The 13,644-nt window shown below is 40.8% G+C and overlaps 1 protein-coding gene across 18 annotated transcripts in view; it reads left to right on the top strand.

Moving 5' to 3' along the window:
* The window catches only part of NCOR2 (nuclear receptor corepressor 2), a 712,221-nt gene that overhangs the window by 338,557 nt on the left and 360,020 nt on the right, over positions 1-13,644 (top strand). For all 18 annotated transcript variants that reach the window (XM_073627809.1, XM_073627730.1, XM_073627722.1 and 15 more), the window contains exons 5-6: positions 5,172-5,351; positions 10,989-11,102. In XM_073627809.1, the coding sequence (XP_073483910.1) occupies positions 5,172-5,351; positions 10,989-11,102 (294 nt within the window). The remainder of the gene's footprint in view (positions 1-5,171; positions 5,352-10,988; positions 11,103-13,644) is intronic.

Below are 13,644 nucleotides of genomic sequence, written 5' to 3'. Positions count from 1 at the left end.
ACTCCCAAAACAGCGGCTGTAAAAATGTCCAATGTGCATGAGGTTGTATTGTTATGTCTCTATAAGATGCTCTCTTTCATAAATATATGAAAATCAATAAGTTAGCTGCTTGGAATACTGCCTATTATTTATGTATAGCCTGCATTATAGACAATCATTTTTCTAACTCGTTTGCATTTATATGAATGTATGTAAACAAAACACAACAGAAAGTAAAGATATAAAAATAAATAGCTTTTATGTAATCACACAAACCCTCGCAACACCAATGAAAATACACGTTAAATGCACACAACACACATTAATTTTTAATTTTTGAATGTACAGTATGGTGTGAAAGGACCCTTATGCCGCGTACACACGACGGTTTTGCCACCGAAATAAACTCTAAAGGTTTTTGCGACGGAATTCCGCTCAAGCTGTCTTGCATACACACGGTCACACCAAATTCCAACCGTCAAGAACACAGTGACGTACCACACGTACAACGGCACTAGAAAAAGGAAGTTCACTAGCCAGTGCGCCACCCTTTGGGCTCCTTCTGCTAATTTCGTCGGAACAGTATACAGACAAATGTTTTTTCCGATGATTGTGATTTGGAAAAATATAGAACATGTTCTCTATCTAAGTCCATCTAAATTTTCAATGGAAATAGTCCGATGGGGCATACACACGGTCGGAATATACGATGAAATGCTCCCATCTGACTTTTTCTGATGCAAATTCCGACCCTGTGTACGCGGCATCAGACTGCATTCTTAAGCGTTTTGAATCACGGGGAGGTTTTCCTTCGATTTCAAAGTGCCGATGTGTGAATGACAAATCACGGGACTCACATTTGAGATGCCATTCATCTGAATGACACCCAAAATCACTGTGTGGGGAAAAAGTTCAGGAGCTACTTTTGGGTGACATGCTTCAAGAGATGCAGGTTGCAGTGTGATTTATCGCACGCCAAACGGGGAAGACCCGCATTGTGATTTTAGGTGTCATTCAAATGAATGGCATCTCATTTGTCATTCACACAGCTGCGCTTTGAAATCCACGATTGCCGCAATTCAAAACACTGAAGTGTGAATGCAGTCTAAATGAGTGTCAGAAAAGTGTCAAAACCTATGTATTTTTTTCCAGGCCAGCATCATAGCATTGTAGCCAAAACATTAGCATGAAAGCAATGGAATGAATATTCCCAAAATGAGAGGCCGGCAATGGCAGCCTACTGTGTGTGTGTGTGTGTATATGTAGATAGATAGATAGATAGATATATAGATATAGATATAGATATAGATATAGATATAGATATCTATATCTATGTGCGTGTGTGTGTGTTTATATATATATATATATATATATATATATATATATATATATATATATATAGAGAGAGAGAGAGAGAGAGAGAGAGAGAGAGATATCTCTCTCTATATATATATATATAGATATCTATATATATAGATATCTATATATATATATATATATATATATATATATCTAGCTCATACACACCATGGTACACAAAGAGCAATGGACATTATTTTACACTGTCTACCTGGAATATACAGGGTTTGATTGTAATAAATGAATGTCATTGTATTGGTTATTTTATAAAAGGTTGACAGCTCTCTCAGAACATGTTGGCTGAATTTTGGAAACTATATAAAAAAGGACTTTGTATCCAATGACATCTATTGATTTCTAGTACTATCAAAATTGATATATCTTAAATAGTTTTTAGGAACTTTTTTTACCTCCAGTTTTTCACAAATCAGGCTTGCTTGAGGTGTGCAGAGCTGTGCTTTACAACAAAAAAAAGTTTATTCAGTTGTATAAAAGTGCTGTGCCTGATGCCTTTGGTTACATGGTCATGGAATTCCTCAGTGAACTCAAGTATTCTATGTATTTAAATGTAATACAGTATATATTTTCCTATGTAAAATCTATTTCAGTCAGTCAGCTTTGCTTTTATGGAATATTTGAGCATTGTGAAGAAATATTTAGAATGGTTATCTAAGATAAGCTAATGCTAACAAGCGACAGTGATTGGTGTGGAATGTTGTGACCTATGGCCTGTAAGATACCTTGATATCTGTAAAATACTTTTGCTTTAACCACTTGCCCACTGGGCACTTTTATCCCCTTCCTGCTCAGGCCAATTTTCAGCTTTCAGCGCCATCACACTTTGAATGACAATTGCGCGGTCATACAGTGCTGTACCCAAATGAATTTTTTCTCATTTTTTTCACACAAATAGAGCTTTCTTTTGGTGGCATTTAATCACCGCTGAGTTTTTTTAGCTTTTGCTAAAAAACAAAAACAAAAAACAAACAAAAAAAAAAAAGTTTTTCTTAGTTTCTGTCAGTAAATTTTGTAAATAAGTCATTTTTCTGCTTCACTGATGTGCACTGATGAGGGGGCACTAATGCCACACTGATAGGTGTGATAGGTGGCAGTGATGGGTGGCACTGATGAGCAGGCACTGAAAGGCAGCACTGACTGGCATCACTAATGGGTGTCACTAATGGGCACTGATTGGTGTCACTGATGGGCACTGATTGGTGTCACTGATGGGCACTGCTGGGGATGCACTGATAATCAGGGCACTTGATTTCCCCCTGCGAGGAGATGCCACTGATCGGCTGATCTACTCTGTCAGTGAGGTGAGGAGAGCCGATAAACAGCACTTCCATGTTTACACGTGACCGGCTGTGCTTGGACACAGTCGATCACATGAGCCAAGAGCTCTTTACTAAGATCACCACGCTGCCTGCCCCCTCGGGCGTGTGAGAGTGGTGACACTGGGGTGACGTCATATGACGTCGTCCCAGAACAAGAAGGGATCCCGCCCGCCATCATTTTACTATACGGCGGGCAGGAGGTGGTTAAACAAGTAGGGAACATTGGGATTAAGAAATATAAAAACAGACTAGTTATTTGATCATAAAAATATAACTCAGTTCATTCTCTGACTGTCTACAGTACATTATCATATTATAAAATAAAAGCTGTAACTATATGAGTGTAATCTTTAACCCTAATACCTAGTACACACGATCAGAAAATTGGATGACAAAAATCACTTTCGTACGATAATCTGATTGTTAGTACACAGCTTTCGAGGGCCCATCATGATAGTTCATTCAACAATACCCGAAGAGACAAGCACGATAATTTTTCTTGTACGATAACAGACCGTACAATTTTCGTTCAATCAGTACAGTATTCGTCTGAAAAAAATCATTAGACCAAGACCACGCATGCTCGTAGACTAAAGAACATTACATTACAATGCAAAACATTGCATCACTTCCGAAGTTGTATTCTCTTATACGAGAGTTTTTGTAACTTTAGTAACCTCTTCATTTTCTATATGAAACTAGCATGCAACAAAAAAAGGACGATCATTCGTCCGATAATCTCATTGTGTGTACTTCATTGTCATTATGGTGTAACTTGCAAATTTCATTTAGCATGCCGGTTTCCTAATTGTATACCATATATACAGATTTTTATTGGTGATCTGTTTGTCAGCAGTGTTAATTTTGATGCCAAATTTTGATTTAGTTTTTGAAATAGCCTCTTGACTAAAATGCCATTTTAGTTTTAGTCATATTTTATTAATTTGAATTGTTTTAGTTGTAGTCGTATTTTAGTTGACTAAAATCTTCAGTACATTTTTAGTCTACGAAAATCAAATTGTAGTGCATTATTTAAAGTGATTGTAAATGATCACTTTGTAAAACAACACATTAAGTTTAAAAGAGATGAAAGGCAAAACATTTTTGTATAAATATTAAAAAAAAAAAAAAACATTATAAACGCCCTTTTTCCTTTTTCTATAAATGATTACATTCCCTCTTGTAATCACTTATAGAGCTGTTCTTAGCTGCATAAGAGCTGGGGGGAGGAGGAGCAGGAGCACACTGAGCTTCCCAGTGAATGGTTGTGCTGCAGGGGCGTGTCAGGACAAGTCTGATCATTGGAGGAGAGCAGGAGTTCCCAGCACAGCTAGAAAACGACTACGCTTTGCTCTCCTGCTTAGTGTGGTCAGTTTTTAATAGGAAAGCAGAGGCACTGGCAGGAACACCAGGGATTTCACAAAAAGGAAGAAGCACAAACAGAAGACTTTTTCATACAAGTACATGGTACAGCAGACACATATCAGGAATATGAAGTGTTGGGGTAACAAACGCTTTAATTATTTCTCTAGAATTGCTAAACTCATTATATACTCATTATATATTTCTGGAGTAAACACCGATTTAGCCGTTGTTATGTATAATAAGCTCTGTTGGTTGTAATGTCATTGCACATATTATCTGAATATATTACCAACAATAAATATTAAGAAAACAAATAAGAAAAGCCTTTTTCTTATTTTTATTTCTCCTTTTAGCAGCTTAGTAGATGCCCCCTACTTACTCTTATGTGGTAGTGCAGCGTTCATTTTAACGTCACATTTCACAATTTAGTTTTAGCCATAGTCTTTTGACTAAAATGCCTTTTTAGTTTTAGTCGTATTTTAATCTTTTGACTAAAGTGCAGTTTTCTGTCGTATTTTAGTCATCTGAATTTTTAGTTTTTGTCATATTTTAGTTGACTAAAATAGTGTTAGTAGGCAAAAATATTTTAGTAGACGAAAAACACGGTTTGTCAGGCAATTTAATCAGCTTCCCTGCCGAATAACTGAGTGTTAGTTTCAAGATGTTCCACAGTTCTTGCTATGGACAACAAGAACTTTTAGCAAACTTTTCATAGTTTGGACCTCTAGTAAATGGTTCATAGTTTTAATTATTATTATTATTATTATTATTATCATACAATATTTATATAGGGCCAACAGTTGGCACAGCCCTTTACAACATGAATAGACTGATAAATGTGCAACGTGAAAAGTTTAACAGTAAAGCACAATTATTGTGCAGCAGAATTAAACCAGAAAATTCAGCCTGCAAACAAATCAGTCTGTCTCCATTTCATACACTCATACCTATTCAAAGAAACACGTTGATAAACATTTTTATGTCAAGCTGATTATATTCAGAGTTAGATTGTTTTCAACCACACAGATTTGTCTCACCACTTTCTCTTGTAAAAGCCATTTGAGGATCATTTTGAACGCTGTACAATTTTGAAGTGAAATGGTGTGTAAGGCTATGTTTTACCATCTCCAGGATCGCTGCCTAGCTGGGAAACTGGAGCCTTTGTCTCCCTCGAGTCCGCCACATGTGGAAGGAGATTTGGATTTGCTGCCCACTCGCCTTTCAAAGGAGGAGCTGATCCAGAACATGGACAGGGTGGACCGTGAAATCACCATGGTGGAGCAACAGATCACCAAGCTCAAGAAGAAACAAGTAAGTTTATTTCCATATTCCAGTTGTGTCAATGTCAAAGACATTTAAACTTGTACCTACATTGTGATAGAAAAACAAATGTGTATAATTTATATACACTGTCTCTATATAACTGTTATGTAGTAGGAGGGCCTACCCAAATAATTCACTCAGTTATTATTCAATTATGTAGACTAGGGATTGGCAAACTTGGAGGGGTGGAGATCTACCTAAATAACATGGAAGAGTATATAGTTCATCAAGGTGCAGCACACTTTTTTGTAAGGAGATAACCTAGTAGGGCCCCAAAAAACTAAGGGAGGCAAAGTTCAGGGTCAGTAGTAGGTTATTCAGAGGTCAGTAGTAAAGCATGTGTAGCGGTCAGGAGTAAGTAACACAGAATGCAGGAGTCAGGTGTGAATAATGCGGAGTGCAGGGGTAAGGAGTAAATTACCCAGAGTGCAGGGGTCAGGAATATGTAATGCAGAGTGCAGAAAACTTATGTGTATGACCTGGAGCAGACGTGTGTGTACTGTGACATGCCACATTGAGTTAGGTTACCAATATCCCCCGTACACAGCAATTTTCCAGGCTTCCTTGTGAAACTGCAATGACGACCAGAAGATACAATGCCTTTTTAGATGCCTGCTATCCCATTCACTTATCCTAATCTTTTGCCTATGCAATAGTTGCATATTCGAGAAAAGATAGATGGGTCTGTAGTTAGGCCTACGTGCTGCAGGGCAAGGGAGTTACCATGAACGCTCTCAGAAGCTGGTGAAATAACAAGAATCCAGGGATATACTAAATGCATGCTAGATCCAGGCCAGGTACAGACAAGACTAGTAAGTAGATGAAGAGACTAGTAGCCAGCCAGGCACAGTTTGTCCTTCTCCAGCTGTTCACATAGGGTGAGCGGCTCCAGGTGTGTGGGTAAAAGGGGGTCTGCACACACAGTAGCCATCAAGGTTTCCCAGTGAATCTTCCCCATGATATCCACCCATATAAAGTTTGGCACTGCCCAGCAACCCTCAAACGAAACCCTCAGCGGTTTTGCACAGAGCAGCTCCTGATCCCATGATACTCCTCTTCTCAGGTCCCTCACCGATGCTCCTGGCCCCCTCCCTCCTGTCAAGTTCCTCAAGAGGAAGCAGCTTGAAATGGGGGCACCCAAGTAGGCTTGCACCAAAGCTGCGGCTCTGCGTATCCATTTACACACAGAGCAGCGGCTTGGCGCCGCCCCCTCTCTCCTGATTGTCTCTGTGGCTGTGTTGGACAACAGCGGGAGTCGTTGGCTGCTGTCTCAGCCAATGTGGAGAGAGAGTCTCTGGAGAGACGAGACACTTGCGCAGATTGCTGGATTGAGATATCTCTGGGCTCAGGTATGTTATGGGAGGGCTGCTGCACACAGAAGGTTTTTTACCTGTATGTATAGAATGCATGAAAGTAAAAAACCTTGAGCCCTTAGAACCACTTTAACTCTTGGAATGGCCATGTTAGAGTTCAGATCTTAACCAAAGAGTTTGTTGCTGTTCACTCATGAACCCCCAGGAACCTGACAGAGCTGTAGGAGTTTTACAAAGAGGAATGGACAAAAACGACATTGTTCAGATGTGCAAAGCTGATAGAGAACAGACCACTGACTCAATTACTGCCAACAGTGCATCTATTATATACTTAAAGTAAGGATGAGCTACGGCGTGTTCACACAGCCCACATGCAGAGCCCGCCAGGAAGTCAGCACTGCGCTAATCACAGGCAGGGAGACATTTCCCGATCTCTGCAGCTGCGCATCGGGACAATGTCTCACTGCCTGTGATTAGCGCAGCGCAGTGCTGACTTCCTGGCGGGCTCTGCACGTGGGCTGTGCGAATACGCCGGAGCTCATCCTTAACTTAAAGTGACCCTGGACTGTAATAGGAAACTATAATTCTAGAAATCTTAACTGCCCCTAATCTGTACCCAAAAAGTAGCTGTTCCCTTCCTGGTATGTGGTGTTGCCTAGGTACTCCTGTACTCGCAGACTTAAGAGAAGTATGTTTTGTTTTTTTTGTTTTTTGCCTATTCATACTTACCTATGTGGATGCAGCATCAGACCGATGCTGCATCTGTCCCTGGTCGCCTCTTCACTGAGAACCGAGCCACCGAACATCGCCGATGGCTCCGTTCTCTCACCACCCGGAGCTGCTGCTCTGCTCCTCCACGCTCATTGGAGCGCTGAGCTGTGGAGGGGCAGGGAGTGGCCGTCTCAGCGACTCGCTGAGTGGCTGAGACTGCCATTAGTCCAGGCAGCTGGCGGTCCCAGAAGTCGGGATGACGCACTGCCTGGACTGATTCCAGTGACGTCAGCAGAGAGTGAACTTCAGACCGCTCTCCGCTGAAAACGGTTCACAGGAGTGCAAAACCAATTGCACTCCTGTGACTGTGACCCATAGGAGAAGCCCAGCCTAAAAAGCTCAGGCTGGACTTCTCCTTTAAAGCTGTATATCTGCAATGTAAGATCTCAGCCACTACTGCTTGTGCTTGCATTGCATGCATGTTTCTGTTGCATTCATTCTATGGATCTGTGCTTTCTGCACATCTCCTGCTGCATCTTAAATTTTAGCCCACCGGTCATCGTATAACCAGCCATCTGGGAGACCGCTTTGGCATAAGGAATCTAAGTTCTGTCTTTATGCCGCCACCACTCGGAGACAAGGCGTGGTAAGTCAGTGAAAGAGAAAAGATCAGCTACAGGGAGACCACAGGCCATACTGTTGACTGAACCTTTGCCCTCTGCTTTCCGTTTTTTGGCACAGCTTACAGAGTTCAGTTCAGGAAAGATCAGTTTTCACTTTGACATTAAAGGAGCAGCTCGTTTGGCTGTACTTCTCCTGTGGATCACAGGAATGCAGTTTCTTTCTGCACTCCTGTGACCCGTTTTTAGCAGACAGCGGGCTGAAGCCTGCTGTCGGCTGAAATCACAGAGTCGGTCTAGGCTCCGGCAAAATCGCGACAATGCAGTAAGGATCTGCCCACGTGCCTGGACCAGCACCCAGCTCAGTCTCTCAGCGAGCCGCTGAGAGCCTGAGCTTGGCCACTCCTGTCCCCTCCACAGCCCAGCACTCCAGTGAGAAAAGAGGGGGCAGAGCAGAGAGCAGTGACTGAAAGTCACCAGCTCTCTGCTCAGGGAGCCCTGAGAACCGATCACTTGGTGGTGTTTGATCACTCGGTTCTCGGTGTTAGAGCCGGTGGGGGTGACTACAGATGCAGCATTGGACCAATGCTGCATCCACCTGAGTAAGTATGAATCTGCAAAAAAAAAAAAAATTCCCATACATCTCTTTTAAAGGAATAGTTCTTCTTTAATGACTTTTGACAAAAACATCCCTATGCATTACAGCACCCTCATTACATAACATACAGCGCTCTATTTTGTAAAAGCACTTTTTAAGTGTATTGCATTGTCTTCGCTTCTCAGTCCTACAGATGTCAGGATGTACTGAGCACTAGAGTGCTCATCCGTAAGCTTCAAGGGCTGCACATCTAAAGCTCCGTACTTGATGATAGTATAATAGGAAGACAATGGAATAACCCAAAGCTTTTTTAGGCCCTACTTCTCCTGTTGTTTACCCAAGGAGTGCAGTTCGTTGTGCACTCTTGTAACCCAGTTTCAGCAGACAGTGGGCTAAAGTCACTCCCCCAGGGTCTGGATTGATCCCGACTTTACAGTCAGCATCCACCCAGATGCGTGGACCGGCAGCTGGCTCAGCCTCTAACCGAGCCGCTGGGAGACTAATGCCCTGTACACACGGTCGGATTTTCCGACGGAAAATGTGTGATAGGACCTTGTTGTCGGAAATTCCGACCGTGTGTAGGCTCCATCACACATTTTCCATAGAAATTTCCGACATACAAAGTTTGAGAGCTTTCTGTACTTGATTTGTTGTAGCCGTATTAGTGCAATTGAGAAAATTGAGTACTGTCCGTGATACTTTTTTTTATTTGCATTTGTATGTTAGTGCAAATAAAAAAAGTATTACAGAGCTTTCTGTAAAATTTTCCGACAACAAAATCCGTTTTCGGAAATTCTGATCGTGTGTACACAAATCCGAAGCACAAAGTGCCACGCATGCTCAGAATAAATTAAGAGACGAAAGCTATTGGCTACTGCCCCGTTTATAGTCCCGACGTACGTGTTTTACGTCACCGCGTTCAGAATGATCGGATTTTCCGATAACTTAGTGTGACCGTGTGTATGCAAGACAAGTTTGAGCCAACATCCGTCGGAAAAAATCCATGGATTTTATTGTCGGAATGTCCAATCAATGTCCGATCGTGTGTACAGGGCATTACAGTCACTGTTCTCCCCTCAGAGCAGAGTGGACAACTGAGCAATCAGTGGCCTTTGATCACTCAGTGCAGAGATGGTGGGGGACGTCCTCCTAGGTGATAGATAGATAGATATATCTATCTATCTAACTTTTTTGACATTTTTTTACCTTATTTTTTGAAAACTCATAGAGCTACATGTTTATTTACTGAGGACGCTGTAATGTATAGGGTTGTTTTCGGCAAAAGTCATTAAAGGTGAAGTAAAACTTTTAAGTGTATACTTTTGTTGATCAGTGTAAAAAAAAAAAAAAAAAAAGAAATAACTGTGATTTATTTTTTCTAGTACAACAAAACATGAAACAATGAATACTTATTGCAGGGGGATATACAGAATATATGGATATACCGCATTATTTTCTGTGCAATATAAATACAAAAAGATGTTAAACAATTTAATATTCAAGTTCATTTTAAAAAAGTAATGTTTCTGTAGTTAAAAAATATTTAATCCTATAGTTTGCCCTATCTATAATGAAACTAAAGTTACATTCCTGGAGCAAAATATGGCAAATAAGTTGTTTACAGATTAAATACATTTTTTTCAATTTTGTAACTGATGTTATTTGAATGCAACAAAATTAACAAACATAACAAAAAAAAAGTAAAAAAAGTAAATTTTAGTTGAAAAAAAAATAGTAATGAAAAAAGGTCAACAGAACAATATTAACTAAGGGGAGAAGGGAAGAAGGCATTAGGGCTGATTAGGATTAACCAAGTTAATAAGCAAGTTAATTTTCTCATGTGCAGCTGCCCTTGCCTCCCTTCTGAAAAGTGACCCACTGCTTTTTACAGGGCATTTGACAGGTGGTAAAAAGACGATATACATTATCACCTTCCTCACCACTTGTTCTAACCCTCAAAAAGCTGTACCACTGAGCTGCAACCACTTGCATTGCTTGTGGTTTCCACGTGGCAACATACACTTTTTTGATTGATGTTTGGCAGCGGTAGCGCCTGCCGCATGCAACATGCAATTTAATGTTGGCCCATGGCTGCAAGCCTGAGTGGCTGCAAGCCCTTCCTTATAGGTAGAGGCAGCTCAACCGCCTGCATTTGGTAAATGACAGCTGACAAATGTGACACTAGTGACTGAGCATAGTGAACGCCTTCATTGGCCTGAGACAGAAGACAGCAACTGTGTACCGTTCTCAGAGAGTCGCTCATACATAATGAGTTTATTGTGTTTAGAACCAGTTCTCAAAATCTGCAAGACCTCACTCCCAGTGGGCATTTTAGGTCATTCTAGGAAACTACAGTAAATAGTGCCTCTATTTTCTTCTACAGCAACAGTTAGAAGAGGAAGCAGCCAAACCATTAGAGCCGGAGAAGCCCATTTCACCTCCACCAATTGAATCAAAGCATCGCAGTCTGGTCCAAATTATATATGATGAGAACAGGGTAAGTTGGCTGCTATTGTTACTTTTGATGCTCCTATGAAAACTTGTACAGATTTTTGTGTTAAGATGCTTTCTTGCCTTATATCTTTCAGCAGATCATCAATGATTTTAATAGTACATCCTTTTTTTCCTTTTTTTTTTTTATATAGTATGGTCTTATTTGTTTTCCTCTTTGGCAGCTTTTTCCATTTTCCATTTTTTATGCTCATACTCCAAAAAGAAAAAAAAAACACAAGTGTATGTTGTTTGAGATTCACCATCTTTTTCCTGTGACCATAACAGAAAATTCAAAATTTGATAGTGGTCATTGGAATAGGAATAAAGGGGAAATCATTAAATGGCAACAACCGTCTAAGGCTGGGTACACAAGGGGCAAAAATCATCCAAAAACGGTCCGTTCGATAGGAACCGGACGACTTTTGGCCCATGTGTACAGCTCCCTGTCCGACAGAAGCTGGTCGTGTGCATGCTTGGTCAAGCTTTGTCGAACGAGCATACTGGAAAACCAGCATCCAATCAGCTAAGCACAGCTGTACTAATGACACTGGCTGGGAGAGGGTTAACATCTAAGGGCACTCAAGGGGTTAACTGTGTACTTTGGCTGAAATCGGCTGCCAAACTCGTGCTGTGCGCAATTACGGCACGGGTCAGCAAGGGGCGCTCGCACGTGTGCTCCGAAACCCGGAAGCAAGCTGGCGACGTACAGGTACATTGTCCGGCCTGCCTGTGCCCGCCCGCCTGCAGTAAATCTACTGTGGGTGGGCACCAAGTAGTTAGGAGCAGGAGGCATGTCTGGAGGGAGCCCACTCTTCTTTAAAGGCATAAGGATACATTAGACGCCCAGCCAAAACACAATGTCAGCTGAAGGCACTCATTGTGTCTTCACGCAGAATCCAGCAAACAAGCTATACAATCACTAAATTCTTATACGATCTTTAACATGTCAGTGTAATTTTAAAAGAAATTTCCAATCCTTTTAAATATATTGTTCTAATTGAAATAATATCTGCTGATCCTGCCATGTGGTTCCTTGTTTGGGCATTTCCTATTCTGGTGTGAAAATGGTTTGTCTCTGTCTTGCATTTGCTCTTCTGTGTCGTCATACTTTCACATGCCCTTTCAGTGGGGAACACAGGTGGCCATCTCAGGTTGTATTGCACTGGCAAGGTCCAGCATTGTCACCATCAAAAAAAGCTGCCCGAACAATGGGATGCAGCTGCTACTGAAGCTTAAGCATGTAGACCAGAAGTGAACATAAAAGGCTGGAGAAAGTCAACATCACAGAGATACAAAAAGAATGAAAACAACACGAGAAAATCATAGCAAATGTTTGATACATAGTGCTTAAAGAGGAACTGCAGTCTGCTCACATAATTTGTAATAAAAACATCTTTGCCATTCTGAAGCTTGCCTCCAACCACTTTGTATATTATTGTATGTGTACTGTGATCCTGTACTTGCCAAATATGCTGCAGAAATCTTCCTCCACTGAGTCTGCCTGCAACCATTTAAACTGTGGGCAGCTGCCTGTTCACTTCCTGGATTTACACAGACACACATTGGCACACCTCCAGCTCTGCAGCCCTGCAGCTCTCATTGTCCCTCTTATGACTCATCCGCCCTCCCTTCCTGGCAAACTCTCACGAGAGTGAGAGCGAGTGCTGTGCATGATGTCACAAGCCTAGGCATTTTACCATACAAGAAACAGGAAGTGGGCTGTACAAGGTATTAACTGGCAGAAAAAAAAATGTTTTACTATCCAAATTTAAAACAACAAGGGCAGAAGATTTAATAGATGCAAAGTTGAAAAAAATTACAGAAGAGCTGCTTTAAGCAAACAATTGTTACCCAGTTAACCTTTACATTTTCTTTAATCAGGGGTGGGATCTGTTAGGTCAGTGAAGTGGGGGGCAAAAAGAATAGGTGCACTTTGTCTAAAAGCCACTTATTCTTGAGAGAAATAGAGGCAAAAATGGTTAAATTTTTATTTCATTCAGGGAATAACATATTTTCACCAATTGTCAATTCAAACACTTTATGCAAAAGCTTATGAGATAATAAGAAACACATGTAAAATAACATGTGAATTATTTGTTACTTGTGATTTATTTGTGAATTGACACAATACAATGTTATGGATATCTGGAAAGCCTGTTGAAAAATTGGAAGTACAGTGCAACAAGCACTGAAAGAGAATAATGTGCCTAATAAATGTCCCTATTATTTCAGCAGGTGTTTGGCATAAATGTGGTGAATGATTAGTGTGTTAGATATATATGGCCCATAGCCCCTGTAATTGCATCTGCTACATTATTGCCATTCATCAAAGCTTGCTATGATATACAGTACATTATTTTACAAAACTCCAGCTTAGAAAACTATCACCCTTGTAAAACTTAGATTTGCTTGTTTTATCGGTGTAATATGAGGGAAGCATACGCAAAGGCTTTGTATCCTTACAGTAGGAACAATCACAATCTTGGTAGATCCCCCTTCTAAACTATAATATACATTTACTGTAAAATGTATGACTAGCATAGTGT

This window comes from Aquarana catesbeiana, linkage group LG01 (genome assembly GCF_042186555.1).
Source record: "Aquarana catesbeiana isolate 2022-GZ linkage group LG01, ASM4218655v1, whole genome shotgun sequence".
Taxonomy (NCBI): Eukaryota; Metazoa; Chordata; class Amphibia; order Anura; family Ranidae; genus Aquarana; species Aquarana catesbeiana.
Note: the sequence above shows the minus strand (reverse complement) of the source record. Positions and strands in the feature narration are given on the sequence as shown.